Source organism: Anabrus simplex, chromosome 13 (assembly GCF_040414725.1).
Source record: "Anabrus simplex isolate iqAnaSimp1 chromosome 13, ASM4041472v1, whole genome shotgun sequence".
Classification (NCBI taxonomy): Eukaryota; Metazoa; Arthropoda; class Insecta; order Orthoptera; family Tettigoniidae; genus Anabrus; species Anabrus simplex.
This window is the reverse complement of record NC_090277.1, coordinates 18,948,053-18,971,274: the sequence shown is the minus strand read 5'-3', so window position 1 is coordinate 18,971,274 and position 23,222 is coordinate 18,948,053. Positions and strand designations below refer to the sequence as shown.

The window sequence follows — 23,222 nt, the reverse complement described above, 5'->3', positions numbered from 1 at the left end:
ACTATAAGTGAAAATATAAGTATTGAATAGGTGGAACAAATTAACAAATTATTGTTGAACTGTAAAAATTTTCAATACGGACCTAAAATGAGGTTTATAACATGTAATTAGTCCACCTTGTCGATACTCATATAAAGTCAGGGAATAGCCTGTGGGGGTGAAGTGTAGTCCGCTACAGTAGCTGTGAAGGCCTTACGGGGCTCTGTTGAAGTCACGACAGGCATAGCAAGCCAGACGGATGTAACAGACGATGACCCTGGCGAGGAACAGGATTACGAATTGGCATACTGAATATACAAACATTGACCGGAAAAGTAGAAGAGTGATACAAATTCTTATAATTTTGTTAATTACCACCACCAATTAACAAAATTATAAGAAATTGTATCACAAGTAGATCTTCAATACAGACAAAAAATGAAATGTATAACCTGCAAAGTAGAAGAGGTCGTAGACATGATGGAAAGATGTACTAGGGCTGGCAGAGACTAAGTGGAGGGGTGAGGGTTCGAGAGAGCTGCGGAATGGTTTTTGGTTGTACTGGATAGGAAATGATGAAGGAAAGCAAAATGGAGTAGGAATGGTAGTAAGAAATGGATTGAAAGAGGAAGTACAAGGGATAAGTGACAGGTTGATAAAAGTCAAAATTAACAGTCAAAGGAAAAACTTGGGAAATTGTACAAGTGTATGCTCCACAAGCAGGATGCATGCAACAAGATAAAAATGACTTTGAGGAAGAATTGGAGAGACAATTGAATGGACAAAATGTGGTAATGGGGGACTTGAATGCCCATGTAGGCATGGAAAAGAAGGGTTATGAGAACGTGCTTGGAGCGGAAGGATGGGGAAATAGGAATAAAAAAGAAGAAAGACTACTGGATTTGTGCAAAAGGAATGGGATGATGATCGGGAACTTGTGGTTCAAAAAGAGAGAAAGCCATTGGTATAGCAGTGACTTGTCTAGGAAATCCATTGTAGATTACATGATCTACGACTGGGAAATGAAGAGGAATGTTATAGATGTAAGGGTAATACCATCATTGGCCCTAGATAGTGACCACAGACTATTGGTAATGAAACTGAGAGCAATAACAGAAAGGAAGAGAACAGAGAAGCAGGAAAGACGTATCAAAACATGAAAATTGAAGGAAAAGGAAGCTAAGGAAGAATGCCAAAATAACATTGAACTTACCAACAGAAGATTCAAAAACAGGAGAGAAAGAATGGGAAAAGTTCAAGAGGACACTAGTAAATCTGCAGAGGAAGTGTGTGGGAGAACTAGTGCCAGGAAAAGATGCAAGGAGACCCCATGGTGGAAGGACAGAGTCAAAGTGGCACTTAGGGAGAAGAATAAAGCTTTCAGAGTGTGGTTTCAACAGAGGACAACAAAGACAAAACAAGATTATAAGACCAAAAAGGAAGAAGCTACAAGGGTTGTAACAGAGGAGAAGAAGAAACGGATGGAAAAGTGACAAACATGATGGAAGAGGATAGCAAAGGAAATAAAAAAGTACTGTATGGAATGGTCAAGAGGGAAGATGTTGTAATGATAGACAAAGATGGAAATGAAGTGCAAGAAATGGAGAAACTCAAAGGAGTGTGGAAGGAGTATTTTGAAGATTTACTAAACGCAGAAGAATGCACTGGGGAGGAAAGTAGAACCAGGGAGGAACTAAGAAATATGGAAGAAGAAAAAAACTTAACATGGGCAGAAGTGGAGCTAGCACTGGACAAGATGAAAGGAGGGAAAGCCCCAGTGTTAGATGAAGTGAGTATTGAGATGGTGAAGGCAGCAGGAGAGGTACGGAAACAGTGGCTTTATCATGTGTTGAAAGTAGTGTGGAAGGAAGGAAGACCCCTGAAGATTGGAAGAAGGGGGTACAAGAAGGGGAATAGAAAAGAGTTTAAGAACTATAGGGTAGTCATATTGATATGCCACTGTGCAAAGGTGTTTGAGAAGGTTTTGGAGAATAGAATCAGAAAGAGGGTAGAAGAAAAGTTAAGAGAAAAGCAGTATGGCTTCAGATTAGGAAGGTCAACATTAGACCTTATATTCGCAGTAAGAGCGTCATTACAAATGGGGTAAGGAGACTTTGAGAAAGCTTACGACCGTGTGTGTAGGAACAAGGTGTGAGAAGCCTTACAGAGAGAAGGTGTTGAGGAACAGACCGTAGGAAGAGTGAAGGAGATGTACAATGGGAGTGTCAGTTGAGGAGAGAAAACGAGCTGGTTTGAGCAAAGTGGTGACCTTTGCTCTTCGTAGTAACAATGGACGAGATAACGACAAAAGTGGCAAGGAAAGTTGGAGATGGAAAAATGAAAATGATGATGTTTGCAGATGACTTGTTGAGAAAAGGAAGAGGATATCCAGGAACAGTTAGATGAGGTGGCTCAATATGGAATGAAATTTAATGCCCAAAAGAGCGAGATAGTGATCACAACTAGAAAGAAGAGACCGACGAGAGGCATAATGCTTAGGAAAGTAGAGGTTTCAAGTACTTACGAAGTATCATAGAGGAAAGTGGAAGAAATGATAAGGAAATAATCGAATGTGGAAGACAAGCAGAAGTGTTCCTGAAAAGTGTCAGAAGCCTGGTTTGGAGCAAGGATGTCCCTCAGAGAAGCAAAAGGGTGATATACAGGGTGTACTATATACCTGTTCTGATATACGCAGCTGAGACTTGGTAATGAGGCAGAGAGCCGTGAATAGAATACAGGCAAGTGAAATGAAATTTCTGAGAAGCAGGATAGGAGTGATAAGATGAGAAATGAGAAGGTTCGAGATATAGTAAAAGAAGAGCCACTACATAATAGGATAGAGGCATCAAGACTTAGAAGGTACGGACACATGAAGAGAATGACAGAGGAAAGGATTGCAAGTGACTAATCTCATGTTTTAATCCATATTGAAATCTGTTGATATATAATAATAAAGTTTTATTATGAATCCACCTGTTCAATACATTATAATGTTGTTACATTTAAAATAACTTCATTAGTTAAAAAGTTAACTTTTTAACTAATGAAATTATTTTAAATTTTAGTTAGTTATTTTAGTTAAAAAGTTAACTTTTTAACTTAATGAAGTTATTTTAAATGTAACAACATTATAATGTATTGAACAGGTGGATTCATAATAAAACTTTATTAGAGGAAAGGATACCGAGGAGGATGGACGAAATGGAGATAACAGGTAAAAGACCAAGAGACAGGTGGATAAAAGGAGTGGAAGAGTGTGTGCAGACAAGAGGTGAGGACTGGACAAGAGTGACTGGGGAGAAGTGGCGGGAAGACAAGAGGAGATGGAGAGGCTTATGCTCCAAGCAGACCCGGCCAACAGTTGGAAACTGCAGATGATGATGATGATGATGATGATGATGATGATGATGATGATGATTTGTTATTTATATAATTCTGTGCGGTACGTTTCCCTTCACCAGCCACACATATAAAATCCTTGACTGTAAAATTATTACTTCTACTTACATTAAACCAAAAACAAGATATGTTATGCACAGACGGACTTACTTGAGATATTGTGGCAGAGTATTAATAATATGGCAACTGTTTAAGGACAAGCAAGAATATAAAGCTTGTTTTTAGTTGTAGTGAACAGTTTTAGACATGCTAAGCAAATTTGATATTTGTGGCTGACGATCGGAAACATGTACCGCACTGCACATAATTATATAAACAATAAATGCGAGTGTCGGCAAGTTGGAATGTATTTGAGATTGTTCTTGTAATTGTGTTTGCTCGTCTCCTCCTTCATTAGTCATGTTAAACACAAAGGTTATTTCATGACTTCCTGTTGTGTACCCAACAGATCAGAGCACGTTCTGGTGTTTTGGATCTTGTTGGTACCAAGCTGTGAGCTTGCATGTGGCATAGTCCCACTGTCGGCAACCCTGAAGATGGTTTTCCGTGGTTTCCCATTTTCACACCAGGCAAATGCTGGGGCTGTACCTTAATTAAGACCACGGCTGATTCCTTCCCACTCCTTGGCCTTTCCTATCCTATTGTCTCCATAAGACCTATCTGTGTCGGTGCGACGTAAAGCAAGTTGTAAAATGATATTGTTGTTAAATATCGTTTACCACCACCTCAGTTGGCTTTGAAACACCTATGTTACCATACTTTCTTCAGATTCCCTTCTGATGGAGCTGTGTAATCGAACGTGCTACTCCAGCAACCCAGTGATCGCATCCAAGGCTGTACAGATCATGACCCGGATTGTGTGTTACAGGTGAGTGTAGGGGATGGTGGGCTGCAGCAAGAGGGAACTTCAAGTAAGGGGTAAGTGGCACTAAGTTGCTGCACAATTCATCACTCAGCAACTATGGCAACCTTTCATCCTCCTTGCTTTTGTTTTGTGTTATCTACTGGTTTTGCCCTTTTGTTTTGCTCTCTAGGGATGCAGTCTCTATGGAGCCCGTTGTTGTGATCCGCGACTTTTGAGATGATGTTGGTGGCTCAAGTTTAGCATTACCATAGGTCCGACATTTCAATTTCAATCACTACTGATCTGCATTTAGGGCAGATTCCCTATCTGTTGTTTTCCTAGCCTTTTCTTAAATGATCGCAAAGAAATTGGAAAATTATTGGACATTTCCCTTAGTAAGTTATTCCAGTCCCTAACTCCCCTTCCTATAAACGAATATTTGCCCCAATTTGTCCTGTTGAATTCCAACTTTATCTTCATATTGTGATCTTTCCTACTTTTAAAGACACCATTCAAACTTATTCGTCTACTGATGTCCTCCCGCGCCATCTCTCCACTGACAGCTCGGAACATACCACTTATTACATGTGATAAATATCATTCTTGATCCGTATTGATGATGTTTGATTGGAATAATAACAATAAGTTAATTTATTAATTTCAGCACCTAATCAATACAATAAGTCTTGTCTTAGTTGATTTACTTTGGCATGTTAACTAAAATGGTACATGTTTCGCCTTGTATTTAGGCATCATCAGCCATTATCTTAACCTTAAAATAGAATCAGGCAGCTGATTTACATATACATGAAATAAAACAAACTTTTTTAAAAAACCTTGGAGAGACTAAAATTAACATATGGCAAAAGACTTGTAATGAAGTTGGTTTTAAAGATATTACAATGAGTAAGGAAATACACAATTGGAGAAAGTAGTAGTGATATTGACATTAGAAGGCTTCTATTATAATTAAAATGAACAAAGCAACAGACTGTTATGAACAAGTGATAGGATTGCTAAAAAATTATATTGGCCGACCAGCGGTTACAACGAAAATGACGATAAAAATCGTATTTAATAAAAAATAATGTAGAATAAAATTATGAAAGATGGTCAAGTGACCAGCAATTATTTGTTTACAAGAGATGAGAGTCGAAAATCAATGGCATATGGTTATGTGGTTCACTTTGATCAAAAAATACGAAGTTGTAGTTGAAGGTTGAGGAACGATGTTTAAATTGGACCTTTATGGACCATCTCAATTTGATGCAATGCTATAATGTTGTTAAGAATGTGGGTTGATTGACATTCTAGTCGAAACAGAAGTGTAACAGTTGAATCTGTAAAAGGAAACCAGAAACGTGGTGTTAATTGAGTGAAAAAATCGTAATGAAATGTTTAAGTGGAAATTGTGTACACTTACCATTTGACGATGGTGAGGGAAATTTGTTACGTTATTAACTGAATGTCGTTGTCGACAGTCTGCTTCTTACTACGAGTGTTATAGCTGTATGTTTGAGTTGGAGGTGGAACTGTTTGCAAAGGCGTGACTATGGTCTTGTTTGTATTACTTGGGAGGGGAGCTACTATTGGTGGCAGAGAAAGAGGGAAGTGTATTGCTGCGCGTATTGTAACGGTAAGATGCCGTTGGCGGGAGCGATATTTCAGTGGGTGTGGCTAAGCGTCTGTTGGTTGCATTTGAATTAGAGGTACTGGCGGTGAGGGGAAGGGAGGGGAGTGTATTAGTTGTAGAGGAGGTGGGAGTGCTTATTGATTTGAGGTTGAAAACTTTTAAGAATATATTGGTGAGGGGAATTGATTCTTGTAATAGACATAAAATCTGTTCGTACAAGGGGCTCTTTTTTAATCAGTGATGTCGTTTAAGTTCTTATCTTTGTTTAAAAGCTGGTCAAGGAAAATGAATAAATTTTCATACTCAGTCATAAGTTTACTTTTATCGACTCTTTTGAGGATATGAAGGTTCTTGTTCTGTTGTAGTAAATTTATGTCCTGTGTTCCTCATGTGGTTGGCCATTGCGGAAAATTTGTTTATGTCTTTGTGCATTATAATGCTCGGCGTATCTGGTGGAGAAGCTGTGGCCAGTTTGGCCAACATAAGAAAAATTGCATGTAGAGCATTTTAGTCTGTATATCCCTGATCCAGAGTAACTATTGTCTGTGATGTTAATAGAGTTATGATTAAAGAATAAATTACGATTAGTGTTTTTTTGTTGTATAGGCTATTTTTACATCGTGCTCCATTAGTGAATTGGTTATCGGATAAATACCATGGTTAGTGAACGTGAATTTAGCGTATTTTGGTTTGATGGGTTTCATTGGGGTTAAATTTGTAGCTAGTTTTAATTTGGTTTTGTTGATGATTTTATCAATTATCATCATCATCATCATCCTAAACCATCTCCAGTTTCCCAGGTGTGGTATATGAGCCTCCTCCATCTCATCCTGTCCTTGTACCATTCTTCCTCCACCAACTTGTCCCAATCATGACCTCTCAGCAGTACATCGCTCTTAACTAAATCTATCCATTTCCTTCGTGGCCTTCCCACGGGTCGTCTTCCTTCTACCTTTCTGTCAAATTCCTTCCTTGCAGTTCTGTTTACTGGCATCCTCTTCATGTGACCAAACCACTTCAGTCTTGATATCTGAATCTTATTGAGGAGAGAATCATCTGTTCCTACTTCTCTAATTTTCTCATACCTAATCTTGTCTTTCCTGGTTTTCTGGATCATAGTGTGTAGGAATTTCATTTCAGCTACCTGAAGTTTGGAATTATCTCTATTGGTCATTGTTGTGGTTTAGAGACTGTATGTAAGAATTGGTGTATAATAGGACTTGTACAATGTCATTTTTGTTTTCATGGGTATTTGCTCATCCCACAGCAGGTGTCTTACCTGGTGGTAAAATTGTGTTGCCTTATTGATTCGATTGTTCACCTCATGTTTTGCTAGGTTGTCATTTGATATAATGCTACCCAAGTATTTGAAAACTGGAACGCTGTCCAGTTGAGCTTCATTTAACATGACTGTTGGTTCTGCTCCTTCCCCATACACTTTCATCACCACCGTCTTGGTCTTGCTGATGTTTAAATTATATCTGTATTAAATCCGTTGAATTTAGCTATTTCTTTAATGAATTGTAATTCTTTCTTTAAATTACTGGGGGACATAGGGATTTTTAATGCTCTATATATTAGACTGTGATAAGTGGCTTTTTTATGTGAGTTGGGATGTAAAGAATCATTTTTTATAGTTGTTGGAGAAAAGGTGGGTTTTCTGTATATTTGGAAGTTGAACTTGTTTGCTAATCGTGTGATTTTGATGTCTAAGAAATTTAAAGAGCAATTGATCTCATCTTCTTTAGTGAATTTAATGTTATTATCCAAATTGTTGAGGAAAGATAATATGTTATCACTGTTATTGATTTGTTTATCTATGATTGCTATGGTATTATCGACATAATGATGCCAAAGACAGATTCCGTTGATGTTGTTAATAATCTTAATGTGTTCGAGATTTCCTAAGTATATATCAGCTAATATTCCAGATAACGGGTCTCCCATCGCCAAACCTTCCTGTTTGTAAATTTTCTTATTGAAGGTGAAGTAATTGTTGTTTAAAACAAAACTAAGTAATTTTAACCATTCATCAATTTCGATTTTACTTAATTTGCTATGTTTCGACAGATTGTTCTTTACGATGTTAATAGTATTATTGATAGGGATATTTGTATACATGTTGGTGATGTCGAAAGAACATAAAACGTGGTTTGGTTGCAGACTGAATTTATTTAGGGAATTGCAAAGTTCGATCGAGTTTTTTTATGGGGTTGGAGTTGTTGAATTTGAAATGTATTTTTAGGAATTTGTGTAGGAATTGAGAAGTTTTATAGGTAGGACTATTTATACTATTAATTATAGGTCGAATGGGGACCTCCTTTTTATGAATTTTGGATAATGATGTCAATATCACTACTACTTTCTCCAATTGTATATTTCCTCACTCATTGTGATCTTTAAAACCAACTTCATTACAAGTCTTTTGCCATATGTTAATTTTAGTCTCTCCAAGGTTTTTAAAAAAATTTGTTTTATTTCATGTATATGTAAATCAGCTGCCTGATTCTATTTTAAGGTTAAGATAATGGCTGATGATGCCTAAATACAAGGCGAAACATGTACCATTTTAGTTAACATGCCAAAGTAAATCAACTAAGACAAGACTTATTGTATTGATTAGGTGGTGAAATTAATAAATTAACTTATTGTTATTATTCCAAACATACCACTTAATCGAGCAGCTCGTCTCCTTTCTCCCAGATCTTTCCAGCCCAAACTTTGCAACATTTTTGTAACGCTACTCTTTTGTCGGAAATTGCCCAGAACAAATTGAGCTGCTTTTCTTTGGATTTTTTCCAGTTCTTGAATCAAGTATTCCTGGTGTGGGTCCCATACACTGGAACTATACTCTAGTTGGGGTCTTGCCAGAGACTTACATGCCCTCTTCTTTACATCCTTACTCAACATTAGGGCTTGGATGTTTAGGAAAAGTCATATTTTTTTTCTTTGTCTCTATTTTCTTGTGTGATTGGATTTCGGTGCAAATCAGGTGATTATCGTCACAATTAAGTGATTTTAATTTGTCATATAAATGCATATTTTGGCTATTTTTTTGCCATAAGGTCATATTTTAGCTATTTTAGTAGAAACGTCATATTTCGATCATATTTCGGTCATATTTTGGCGGTTTGACGACAGCTGTAGGTGTGCGTTATCATCTTCAACTTACCGAATGCGAACTAGTGTTTGCAAAACTGCTTGGTAAGTTTATCATGCTGTTGATACAAGTCGAATAGTGGAATAACCAACATCCGGGAGATAGTAGGTTTGAATCCCACTATCGGCAGCCCTGAAGATGGTTTTCCGTGGTTTCCCATTTTCACACCAGGCAAATGCTGGGGCTGTACCTTAATTAAGGCCACGGCCGCTTCCTTCCAACTCCTAGGCCTTTCCTATCCCACGTCGCCATAAGACCTATCTGTGTCGGTGCGACGTAAAGCCCCTAGCAAAAAAAAAAAAAAAAAAGGAATAACCAACCCGCTGTACTCGGCAACCCGGTTTCCCAGGTATAGACAGAAATAATCCGGAAAATCCCATCCCAGCAGTGAGCTAATTACTTCTGGTAATCGCTCACTTGTCTTAGTTCAGATATAAGAACCCCAACCTCCTTTCACCTACACAAGCATTAGTTTACAGTAAATCGTATCTCAGTACACATTCCAGTATGCCTAAGGAAAAGTCTTCTACTAGTGTTAAGTTACGAAGCTTTGTTAAGGAATTTGGAGAAGAATATTTCTGTACAGACGGTTTAGTTCTATTTTGCAAGTTGTGTGAAGTGAAAGTCGTGGCTGAAAAACGTTTTAATGTGCAACAACATTGTAACACGGCGAAACATAGCAACAATGTCAAACGACAACATGTCGATAAGAAGAGGCAGCAATTGATATTCGATAAGGCTGTTACATCTTCAGCAGTGGACAGATGTTCAGATTTTTCAAAGGAACATTGTGAGATGATGGTGTCTGCAAACATTCCTCTAAACAAGGTGAACAATACCCATTTCAAAAATTTTCTGGAGAAATACACTAAAAAATCTGTTCCTACAGAATCAACACTGCGAAAAAACTATTTCTCGCGTTGCTATGAAGATACTCTAAATCAAATACGACACAGTGTAGCAGACAATAAGATTTGGATATCTATTGATGAGACGACGGACACTGCAGGCAGGGAATGTAATTATTGGAACACTCCGTGCTGATTGCCCTGGGGATATTTTTCTACAAACCTCAGAAGTTTTAGAGAGAGCATATCATTCAACGATTGCAATTCTTTTTGATAATGCACTAAAAATTTTGTGGAAGGATGAAATTAAGCGGGAAAACGTTCTTCTCTTTGTTACCGATGCTGCTCCGTACATGGTGAAAGCTGCTGAAGGCTTCAAGCTATTTTATCCAAGAATGATTCATGTTACTTGCCTTGCGCATGCTCTGCATAGAGTTGCAGGAGAAATTCGTGGACATTTTCCTGAAAGTCGAAAAATTAATATCTAACATCAAAAATTTTTTTTTAAAGCACCACTGCGGTTGCGACTTTCAAGGAGTTAGCTCCTTCGACTCCACTCCCTCCACAGCCAGTTCTTACTAGGTGGGGGACGTGGCTCGATGCTGCCGCGTATTATTGAGTAAACTACTCCACTATCAAAAACATTGTTAATGGCTTCAGCAAAGATGATGCCTCTTCTATCAAGATTGCCCAGAAATTGTCTTCCAACAGTTTGTCAGATAGTTTGGCATATATTAAGTCAAACTTTGGAAATATATCGAGTGCAATTACTTGTTTAGAATCTGCTGGCTTAGAAATTCATGCAAGTATTGACATTGTGAGAAGTGTTGAACTTTCAGTACAACAATCACATGGAATAGTTGGTGACAGTGTAAAACGGAAACTTCAAAATGTGCTTAATCAAAATGATGGTTTTCACCGTGTGTGCAAGGTAAATGATGTTCTTAGAGGAGAAAGTACCAGTACAATTCAAGATGAGTGCATACTCGACAGCAGTGATTTAACATTATTTAAATTTGCACCAATAACATCTTGTGATGTAGAAAGGAGCTTCTCCTCTTACAAGAATGTGTTAAATGATAATCGGAGGTCTTTCGCGCCTGACGCTTTGAAGATGAATCTTGTCATACACTTCAATTCCACCCGCGGAGAAGAATGAAAAAGGTATGTGAGTTTGCATTATAGGCTATAGGCTCAGTACCATAATGTACTGAAAGACATCTATTTAATTCGTTTCTTGGTGCTCAGTTTAAACTTTAACGCACTTGAATAATGTTAATGAAATCTGGCCTTAAACGTTCCAAAATATATTTTTTAAATAGATTGATTTCTAGTTTTCTTGTATTTCAAACCACCAATGCAGGCCGCAAACATGGACTTTTACAATGTTGTGTGATCTGGTAAACTTAGCGAACTTAGTTCACAAAAGTTTGATAAGTGAATCAAGGGTAATAGACTGAATAATTGCTGCACATGTTTATTCAGAAAACTAATATTAAAGAAAGAATACAGAATTTAGTTAACAAATATGTATCAGAGAAATTACCGTTCCAATTTATAGTTTATTTTAAAATGCCCATATTTTGATTAATCATTTTTGGGTCATATTTTGTCACTTTGGAGGTCATATTTCCTCATTTTTGACGTCATATTTGCTTGCTTATTTGGGCTATTTTTAGGTCTTAAACATCCGAGCCCTACTCATCATCATCATTATCTAAAGGCTCTGCCTTGTCGCTGCAACCATTGATCTCTTCTCTCTGCGATCCTTTTCATCTCTCCATAACCTTGGCATCCCATCATCTCAACTACCTCTTCAATGATCTTCTTCCGTGGTTTCCCTCTGCTGCCTTTCTTTCCCATCACCTTGCCTTCGAACAAGTTTTTTATGAAGTCATTATGCCGGAGAGTGTGACCAAAAACTGATGCTTTTCTCCTTTTTATCGTTGTTATAAAATGTCTCTGGGTGTTTATTTCTCTAAGCACTGGTTCATTAGTTTTCTTCTCAATCCAGCTAGTTCTTGTTACATCCTAACTACAACCCCTAAATACCCTCATAACCATGTGGAGAGATCTGTGCCCTTTATTAACAATCATATTTATGTGATTACCCCAATGAAGGTCTTTTCTTATATTAACACCCAGGTACTTACAATGATCCCCAAAAGGAATTTTCACCCCATCAATGCAGTAATTAAAACTGAGAGGTCTTTTCCTATTTGTGCAACTCACAACCTGACTTTTAACCCCATTTATCATCATACCATTGCCCACCATCCATCTCACAACACTATCGAGGTCACCCTGCAGCTGCTCACAATCTTGTAACTTATTTATTACTCTGTAGAGAATAACATCATCTGCAAACAGCCTTATCTCTGATTCCACTTCGTTACACATATCATTGATATATATATATATAAGAAAACATAAAGGTCCAATAATATTGCCTTGAGGAATTCCCCTCTTAATTATTACAGGGTCAGATAAAGCTTTGCCTACTCTAATTTTCTGAGTTCTATTTTCTAGAAATATAGCCACCCATTCAGTCAATCTTTTGTCAAGTCCCATTGTACTCATTTTTGCCAGTAGTCTTCCATGATCTACCCTATCAAATGCCTTAGATAGGTCAATCGCAGTACAGTCCATTTGGCCTCCTGAATCCAGGATATCTGCTATATCTTGCTGAAATCCTACAAGCTGAGCTTAATAACCTTTCCTAAACCCAAACTGCCTTCTGTCAAACCAGTTATTAATTTTGTAAACATGTCTAATATAATCAGAAAGAATGCTTTCCCAAAGCTTACATACAGTGGATGTCAAACTGACTGGCCTGTAATTTTCAGCTTTATGTCTATCACCCTTTCCTTTATACCCAGGGGCTACTATAGCAACTCTCCTTCAACCAAACAATAATTAAATAAGTATTTCAGATATGGTACTATATCCCAACCTATTGCCTTTAGTATATCCCCAGAAATCTTATCAGTTCCAGCTGCTTTTCTAGTTTTCAACTTTTGTATCTTACTGTAAATGTCATTGTTACCATAGGTAAATTTTAATACTTCTTTAGTGTTACTCACATCCCCTATCTGGACATTATCCTTGTAACCAACAATCTTTACATACTGCTGACTGAATACTTCCGCCTTTTGAAGATCCTCGCATACACACTCCCCTTGTTCATTAATGATTCCTGGAATGTCCTTCTTTGAACCTGTTTCTGCCTGAAAGTACCTATACATACCCTTCCACTTTTCACGAAAATTTGTATGATCACCAAATTATGCTTGCCATTATGTTATCCTTAGCTGACTTCTTTGCTAGATTCAGTTTCCTAGTAAGTTCCTTCAATTTCTCCTTACTTCCATAACCATTTCTAACTCTATTTCATTCCAGTCTGCACCTCCTTCTTAGTCTCTCTACTTCTCTGTTATAATATAATTCCTTACCACCTTTAAAGGAACAAACCTATTTTCACATTCCTCAACTATTGTTTTAAACCCATCCCAGAGTCTGTTTACATTTTTATTTACCATTTTCCAGCGATCGTAGTTACGTTTTAAAAACTCCCTCATGCCTGTTTTATCAGCCATATGGTACTGCCTAATAGTCCTAATTTTAATACCTTCCTTTCTTTCACATTTATTTTTAACTACCACAAAAACAGCTTTGTGATCACTAATACCATCTATTATTTCGGTTTCCCTATAGAGCTCACCTGGTTTTATCAGCACCACATCCAAAATATTCTTCCCTCTAGTTGGTTCCATCACTTTCTGAATCAGCTGCCTCCCCATATTAAATATGCCATTTGTTGGTCATGCTTCCTGTCGTTCACATTATCTTCCCAATTGACATTTGGTAAATTGAGATCACCTGCTACTATCACATTCCTTTCCATATCATTTCCAACATAGCTGATTATCTTATCAAATAATTCTGAATCAGCATCAGCACTACCCTTTCCCGGTCTGTACACTCCAAAGACATCAAGTTGCCTATTAGTTTTAGAGAAGAGCCTTACACCCAGAATTTCATGTTTTTCATCCTTAACTTTTTCATAGCTTACAAATTCTTCTTTCACCAGAATGAATATCCCCCTCCTACCATTCCTATCCTATCTCTACGACACACACTCCAGTTCTGTGAGAATATTTCTGCATCCATTATATCATTTCTCAGCCATGATTCAACTCCTATTACAATATCTGGTAAGTAAATATCTATTAAATTACTTAATTTGATTCCTTTGTTTACAATACTTCTACAGTTGAGCACTAACATTTTTATATCATCCCTACTTGATTTCCAGTTCCCTGTTTGCTTAACACCGCTCCCTAGGCCACCCTGTTTCCCTGAATGTACCTGCCTATAACCCTTCTAAACAAGTTTCCTAACTTGTATGTACCACTGCGGTTTAAGTGAAGGCCATCTGGGTGCAGATCCCTGTCTCCTACCCACCCATTAGGATCTAGAAATCTCACTACCAGTTTCTCATATACCCACTCCATAGTCTCATTTAAATACCCAATCACCTTCCAGTCAGTATCCCTCCTACACAGTATTCCACTGATAACAATCTCCGCATCCTTAAACTTCATCCGTGCTGCATTTACCAGATCCCACACATCCCCAACTATGTTGGTACTTATACCTGCTTGCCTTACGTTGTTAGTACCAACGTGAAAAAACTACCACCTTCTCCTTTCCCTCTACCTTCTCTTCTACTTTCCTAAACATCTGCCTCAACCTAATTCCTGGATAACACTCTACCCTGGTTCCCTTTCCTTCACACCCTTTCCCCACATGTCTAACGATGGAATCTCCCATGACCAGAGCCTCAACCCTACCCACCTCATTTGATCCCCTCCCCTCCTGGTCAGCCCTATTTTCTCTCACTGCTGCAGAAGCTACTTCCTCCTCCCTTTTCTTCCTCCCATTACCCATTCCACCAGTCTTTTCCTTTCCACTACACTACATTTCCCTTTCCTACCTTTTCCCTTCCTCCTACTTCCACACATCTCAGCAAGAGTACCCTTTTCCTCATCTTCTCTCGGTTGTTCTACCTGCAGTGACTCGTACCGATTTCTAACAGACACCTGTCCTGAATTCTGGTCCTGAACAAAGCCCTAGCCTGCAATCTCCTTCCCCTTAAAACATTAGACCACCTGTCTTCTACAATTCCCCCATTTCTTTCCCATCCCTCCTTTACACCTACTGTATCGTGTACATTATTTGAGGAAGGCCTACTTTATTTACTGCCCTCTGAGAGAATCCTAATTATCTCCCTCAAACTCTATCCAACTCCTCCCTCATACTCTGCAATGCCTGGCCGCACCCACAGTTCCTACAGTTGCATTGCTTAGTCATTATTTACGGAATAATGGGAAGAAAAGGAAAAATAAATAAAATTACTTATTGTGTGCAAATAAAAATGAAAGGAAAGGAATATTGCCTATAAAAATGAAAGGAAAGGAATATTGTCTAGGATAGTTCACAAAAATCACAAAACAACAAGGTAATTAATATAAGCTGCTACTACTACTACTACACTACAATACTACTTAGTTGTACAAATTTTTTTCTACAACACCCTAACAGAATGAAAATTGCTGTTAAATACTGAAAACCGAAAGTAATACACAAGAATTAGGTCTACACAATTCTAAACTGCAGTTAAGTTTGCCCTAAGTACAGCAACAGAATTCTAGTAAGAGAGTTAATACAGATACCACAGATACAATAGATACTACAGATACTATACTACACAAATATTTCACAGTGATAGAATAAACACACTAATTTATAATAAGATACCTACTATGTTTGTCCAGCCCTTGTCCCGTTTCCCTACGGGGTCGGGTATGAGGTGAGATGAATTTGTCGTGGCGGTTTTTTATGACCGGATGCCCTTCCTGACGTCAACCTCATCAGAGGAGTTAATGAGAGATGAAATGAATGACGTGATATATGATAGTAGGGAGAGGGTGAAACCCGGTGCCGGCACATAGCCTACTCCTGTCGAATAGCACCAAGGGGTCTGCTCAAGGCTTAACGTCCCCATCCGACGGACGAATCACCATCAACAGCGTCATATGCCCTCACTCCATATGAGCACTGCGGAGAGGTTTGGAATTTAATCCAGGCTTTTGGCACGCAATCTAGTGATTAGAAATTGTATACCACCACCTCCCCTACCCTGCCGGCCAACATTCTGATGGTGAAAATTTTTTCGACCAACGGGACTCGAACCGGCTAACCTCGGTGTTAGACCGTTTTAGACTTCAGCGCCTTAACGATCATGGCCACCAGGCGGGCAATAAGATACCTACTATATTACACTAAAATGATTTAAAACTAATAGTTGCCACTAGTTAAGTTCCAACCTTCGTATTTGCAATGTTTTGAAGTTCTGATATCTGGGTTTTTGCCTCTCTTATGTCCACTGCTAGTAATGCTAAATCATCGGGGAAACCCAGGCAGTTTGTTTTGATTTTTTGGCCAGTGTTCATTTTTGGGGGACATTTCTTAAACCATTCCCTCATTACCATTTCTAAAGCACAATTAAATAATAGTGGTGAGAGCCCGTCTCCCAGCCGTAGTCCAGTTTTAATTTCGAATGACTCTGATGTATTATTGCAAGCTGTCCACTTCATGGCCGTATCGATGAGTATAATCAACAAATTAATCTAAAAAGCCACCTAATCGATACTTTATTTCTTTTGCCTTTGGCAAACTTAAAAATACAAACACAGTACATGTTTCGACCACTCAGTGGTCATCTTCAGCTGTATATAAAATAAAATAAAAATCTTAGATGATAACATTTAAAAGCAAGCACATTGGATCTTAAAACTATATCCCATGGGAATCCAAAAACTATTGTTCTAGATGCTTTAAATGAAATGGAAGATGGGGTGGGGGGGTTGGGGGTAAGGAGATTTATGTGAATGATACTTAAACTACAGTATCGTTTACAATTGTGTTTAAAAACTTAAATGATGGAAAACATATTTAAAATATTTAAAAGCGTCTATGGTAAAATTCTTTTAGATAACATAGGTGGCGTGAATAAAAAGTTCATGTTTGTAATAATCTTCAGGCATTTGTGAGAAAATAATAACTTAATTAAAATTTGCGTCTATGGTGATGTTAAACACTTTGTTTTTAATAAACATACTTTAAAATATTCTAAAGTGTCTATGGTAAGGCACTTATTCAAAAACACTTGTGCTTGAATGAGAGTTTATGTCATATGCACCAGTCTTCAGGTATTTATTGTTTATATTTAATAACTTCCTTGATATTCTTGTGGTTAAAAGGCCGTGTTAGCTGTTTAACTTCCGAGAATTGCTCTTCGGAATGTGATAAAAGAAAATGTGGTAGTCGTTTAACTTGCTAAAACCCTGTGGTGGCTTCTGTTATATAAAATGGCGATCTGATTCGGGCAGCTTGCCTCGCGATCTGTAACCAGCAGGAGATCGTAATCTATTAAAATATGACATTTGATAAAAGTAAAAAGCTCCGAATTCTAAATAGATTGAAATAATAACATTAAGTTATTTATTAGACCACCTAATCAATACAAAATCATCTTGGATGATTCACATAAATTTGTTAGCTAATAGTGGTACATGTTTCGCCTTCCCTGAAGGCATCATCATCCATAGTCTTAACCTTAAATTAAAAATAAGCGTCTAAATAACATGTAGTAATGAAATGAATTTTAAAATCTTGAAGAGATTTGAAGTAAAATAACATTAAAAATAACAATGATGGTTTGAAAATACAATGTGATGAGATATAATAGTGGAAGTATTAACAAAATTAACATTAGAAGGCTGGTAAAATAAGTACCGTCAAATGGGGTAATTCCGATCATTTTTTAAGGTTTTTTTTCGGATACGTTCCGCGTTATTTACGTAGTACTTACCAAATTAAATATATAAGATTAATGATTCATTAGCTTTTATTTGACGTAACAAAGAATCGTAAGTAGTTGATAATATTGAAAAAAATTAATAAAAATCGGTGATCGGTGTTACCCCATGGAGTGGGGTAATTCCGATCAGTCATTTATTTTTCTTGATTATCGGTATTTGACCGTCTTGTGGGTAATACCGATCACATTTTTACTTTTTAAAAATATTTCTTAACATATAAACCTAAAACAAAGCAAATAAACAATCATTAAATCACTAGAAATAAGAAAATTGAAGTCTCTAAACACATTCTATTTTCAAGCTGTTTAGTAAAACTATTCGAACCAATAGTAAAGAAGATACGGGATATTTTACTAATAGTAAAGTAAAACATAATAAAATAGGTAAGACATATTAAACAGTTTATACAGATAAAAATGTTACATTTAAGAGGCACTAATCACAATTTTTTACACAAGGACATAGTCGCCTTCTACTCCACATCAACATGTTCTATATCAAGGAAAACGAACTTTCCTCGTTTGCAGTACGCTGGTATAAGTTTCCTCTCAATTTGTTCCTTTTCGATTTCCATTACATCGGAAATGTCTGGAAATACAAAATATGTTGTGCCAGCCAGGATCCTCTTCCTCAGAAAATTTGCTTCGAGTGTGCCCGGACTAACTCTCACCAGCTGACCAATGAAATGCCGAATTCTCTTCTTCGTCGGAAATGCAACGAGAACAAAGTCATTTATAGACAACCCATCTTCCCCACCACTTTCATGAGAAGATAGAGTTTCTGCGGTGGAGATGGCGTGACAGGTTTCCCTCGCCTCAAAACTTGAATTGTCTTCTTCTGATGTTGATTCTTCTTCTGAAGTTACTTCAGTCTCTATACTTTGATCATCATCATCATTATCCTTGTCAGCTGCATTGGTGGCCAAATCTCTCACCACGATCCCTTTGCCGGGAGGAACAGTCAAGCGCTTCGCACGGCGAACCGGTGCATTTGTACTTGCCTCTCCAACCCGGGCTCGCTCGAGATGTTGAACGAACGATGCAGTCCACGATCGTTCTCGACTGATGTCATCAGCACTGTCATCATGTGGAATCTGGCGTAGCACGTTTTCTGGACAGAAAGGAACAATACCCGTTTTTCTGAATCCAGAAATAATATTCGTTGCACAATTTACACCTATCTTATTAAATGTCTCTTTTAGAAGTTTAGGGAACTCTGATTTGTGCACCACTCCCCTATTCGTTTTCTTCCATTCATCCAGCACACTTCGCCAAGCCATCTTTAGGGGACGAAAGAAGGCAACATCGAGAGGCTGGCAAAGGTGGGTAGCATTCGGAGGCAATAGAACAAATTTGACGTCATGCTTTTCACATAGCTTGATTACGTTAATTGAGAGATGGCTCGACAAGTTATCGCCTATCATGACTTTGGGCCCCTGTAATGTCTTTATATAAGGCAACATAATTTTCTTAAACCATGCCTCGAACATCGTAAGATCAAACCAGCCACTCATATTTCGGCTATAACCAGCACCGCTGATCCCTCCTTCTGTCCACGTGTCATACAGATGCTTACTTTTGTAGACGGTGAATGGTGGTAACACTGTACCGTCTGCAGCCGCAGCCACCATAACACTGATACTCGTTTTCGACGAGTCTAAAATTCTCTCAGGATGTTTGACCCCACGTTTCACAACAACCTTCACATTTCCCGGATCATCACAGAAATTTGTCTCATCATAATTTATAATATTTGACATAGGGACTCCCTCTAGTGTGTTTTGCAGGTTATGGAAATAGTCCATGATAATATCTCTCGTAACTGCTGCCCTGGATCGTTTGGTGTTCTCCCCAATCCTCACTGTGAGTTCCTGATTCCTCCTGAGAAAACCTCTAATCCATTCTAACCCGGGACGGTTATCTGCGATCCTTTTCTCGACCTTCCCAGCGTGGTTCAAGTAACCCTGGACGATGTTACGTATATCAGTATTTCTGAGCGGGAAACCCCACCTGGCACATAACAGCAGCCCTTCGACGAGAGTTTTTTCCTCCTCCTTCGTTAAGGCTGTCGGTGCACCCACCTTGTGTGAATATCTGTTCTTCAATTTGTCGTTTAGTGTGGTATATGGCACAGCAAACTGTTCAGATGCTCTCCGGATACTCATTTTCCCTTGACGGACAGCTTTTACTGCATTATCTAAGTGGATAGGGTTATATCTACACCTTCCGACAGGTCCCAGTTTCTTCACATATGTCCTCACCATGATCGGTATTACCCTATAACAAGACAACTTCGTATATAAAAAGCCGTAACTTTAAAACAGTGTAATGTAGAAACTCGCGCAAAAGCTTTATATGATACCAAATAACAGAAGATAGGATTGCAGTATTAACTTACCGCCAGTGTATGGTATGTGACCTTCTGAAACAGAAGTTTCCAATGACAGCGATAATTTAATAAATTTCTCACTTCTTAACAACCTCTCCCGGTGAATTGTAGACAAGAATGCACATATTCTTAGTGCGCAATCAGATAGCCAATAATGTTCCCTTTGTTTATACGCCGCGTATTGGATCAATTGTCGTCGTGGTTTCGCGGGAAGGCTCAGTTTTCAGAAGGAAGACCGAATGATCGATAATGCCCCATTATATCGGAATTACCCCACGTTACGGTACAATGGATAAAACAACAGATTGTTATACAACAAGTAGTAAGATTGCATAAAAGTAAAGTTGATAGTCTGGCGGTTCTTCAACTTCTATTCACCAACTTCATATCCTCAACGTGTTCTACAACTTCACCATATGCATCTGACTTTAGTCTTTTATCTTCAAGATCATGATTAACTTCGGATCTCTCGACTAACTTTGACTTTTATTCTCTCTTCTTTACTTTGATTATATACGATTTTTCGCCATCGTCTAATTATAACCGCCAGACTATCAACTTTACTTTTATGCAATCTTACTACTTGTTGTATAACATTCTGTTGTTTTATCCATTGTACTTATTTTAGCAGCCTTCTGATGTTAATTTTGTTAATACTTCCACTATTATATCTCATCACATTGTATTTTCAAACCATCATTGTTGCAAGTTATGAATCTCATTCCGTATTGACGGTTATCACTTTACAAAAGAAAATATTTATAAAATCCTCCTATCAATACAATTCAAGTCATCTGTTAGATGAAACAAATTCTATACATGTTTCAGCCTAATCTCAAGGCCATCTTCAGTAGTAAAACGATTGTTACATAATATACAAACAAATTAAAAAACGTAATGATGTGAAGTGACAGTGATCATGATAAGTGAGTTAAAAACACATTGAGGTGCAAAGTCCTCTCGTCTAATAGATCTTGCTGGCTGTTAAATAAAACATTATGCTGAGTAGTGTAGTGAGACCGTCAATACTACGAATAAAACGTGTAACATCTGTAATGAGAAAAAAAAGGAATGTATGAGTGGATGAAGAACAAGTTAAAAATGATGTACGAAAAGAAAACTCATATGACTTACTTGTAACTAAAAGTTGTCGTCTCGAATGGAGATGACCTTGTCGGTCTCAAGTCACATTGACAACTAAGCCTGTGTGTGGCTTACTGTGTATCTGTGTCGATGTGGTTGGGAGGGGTAATGGAGGGGGAGGGGCAGGGAGGGAGGGACGTTGTGATTCGTGGAAGGAGGGTGGAAGGGCGGGTCTTGTTCTAGAATGTCGGTAGTGAAACTCTTTTTTATTAATGAACTGTTCGCAGATGAGCGGGACAAAGGTTTCCAATAAAATATTTTTCTTTTCGTTGATTTCATTTAAGTTATAGACGGGATTGTTATATTGGTCGATATCTATATATATATTCTCTAGTATATTAAGTAAGGGACCTTTCTGTTCGTAATGCAAGATCTTTAAATCTTGATCAATTGTTGTGTATTTATGATTTTTCCCTCTACAATGTTCGCTCATGGCTGAGTAGCGATTATACTTTAGGGCATTAAGATGTTCGGAGTATCTTACATTGAAACTGCGGCCTGTTTGCCCAATATACGTTGAAAGACATGATTGGCATTTTAATTTGTATATTCCAGAGTTAGAAAATTTTTTGCTGTTGACAATATGAGAATTAAAAAACATTTTTGTATTGGTGTGAACGGTCTTGAAAGCTACTTTTAACTTGTGCTTTTTAAAGATGTTTGAAATAGGATATATATTATTATTATTAAAGGTAAATGTGGTGAACTTCTCTTTATGGAAAGATTGTTTTTCTAAGGTGGTCTTGGGTCTATTTCTAAATTTATTGAGAATTTTATTCACGAAAGCTTTACTGAAACCATTACCTTCGGCTATTGCATAAATGGTGTTGATTTCCTTTCTAAAATTCTTACGGGATAAAGGAACATTAAGAGCTCTGAAAATCATACTATTGTAAGCTGTCTTCTTCTGTGTCCCTGGATGTAGAGAAGTTTGATGGATTGTGTTTACTGTGTGAGTGGGCTTCCTGTAAATATTAAAAGAAATGGTTTTATTCTGATTGCGAGTAATAGTTAAATCGAGATAATTAAGGGAATTGTTGTTCTCGGATTCTATCGTAAACTTTATGTGTGGATCCAGGTTATTAAGTAATTCAAGAACGGTGTTGCTGTCAGTAATGTGAGAATCCAGGATAATAAAAGTATCATCCACATACCGAGTCCAGTGTTTGATCCCATTAATTTTACCTATAATGTGAGTGTATTCGAGGAAATCTACGTAAATATCAGCGAGGATTCCCGAGGCCGGTGACCCCATAGGAAGCCCCTTCTGTTGGTATATGATGTTGTTAAAAGTAAAGAAGCCATTATTTAATGTAAACTTGAGAATCTGAATAAACTCTTCTGTCTCCCCTATAGTCAATTTACTGAATTTGGAAAGATTGTTTTTTACTATTTGATGGTTTTATTAACGGGTACATTCGCGTACATATTTTCTATGTCAAAAGAGTGAAGGGTGTAATGTTTCGGTAACGTGAGATTTTTTATTCTATTGCAGAATTCCAGGGAATTTTTAACTGACGTGTTAGCTTGAAAGGAATAATGTGTTTTAAGAAAATTGTGAATAAATTGGGATATTTTATACGTCGGACTACTTCTGACGTTAATAACGGGCCTTATAGGGACATCCGCCTTGTGAATCTTCGGTAACGCTTTCGCCGTAGGTAACTTGGGATTCATGATGATCAGTTTTGATTTTTCTACGTCATTAAATAAAAATAAAAAATTCTTAATTAAAGCTTTCAGCTCTCTTTGTATTCTATTGGTAGGATCTTTTTTTACTGCGTTAAAGTTATTATTAGTAAAGAAGAATTGTGCTTTATTTACGTAGTCACTTTTCTCCATAACCACAGTAGCATTACCTTTATCTGCTTTAGTTACTATT

General features: G+C 37.6%; 1 protein-coding gene across 1 annotated transcript in view; it reads left to right on the top strand.

Moving 5' to 3' along the window:
- defl (Integrator complex subunit 7) overlaps positions 1 to 23,222 on the top strand; it is a 438,395-nt gene that overhangs the window by 180,862 nt on the left and 234,311 nt on the right. Inside the window, exon 8 of the mRNA XM_067157240.2 lies at positions 4,147 to 4,246. Within this exon, the coding sequence (XP_067013341.2) occupies positions 4,147 to 4,246 (100 nt within the window). The remainder of the gene's footprint in view (positions 1 to 4,146; positions 4,247 to 23,222) is intronic.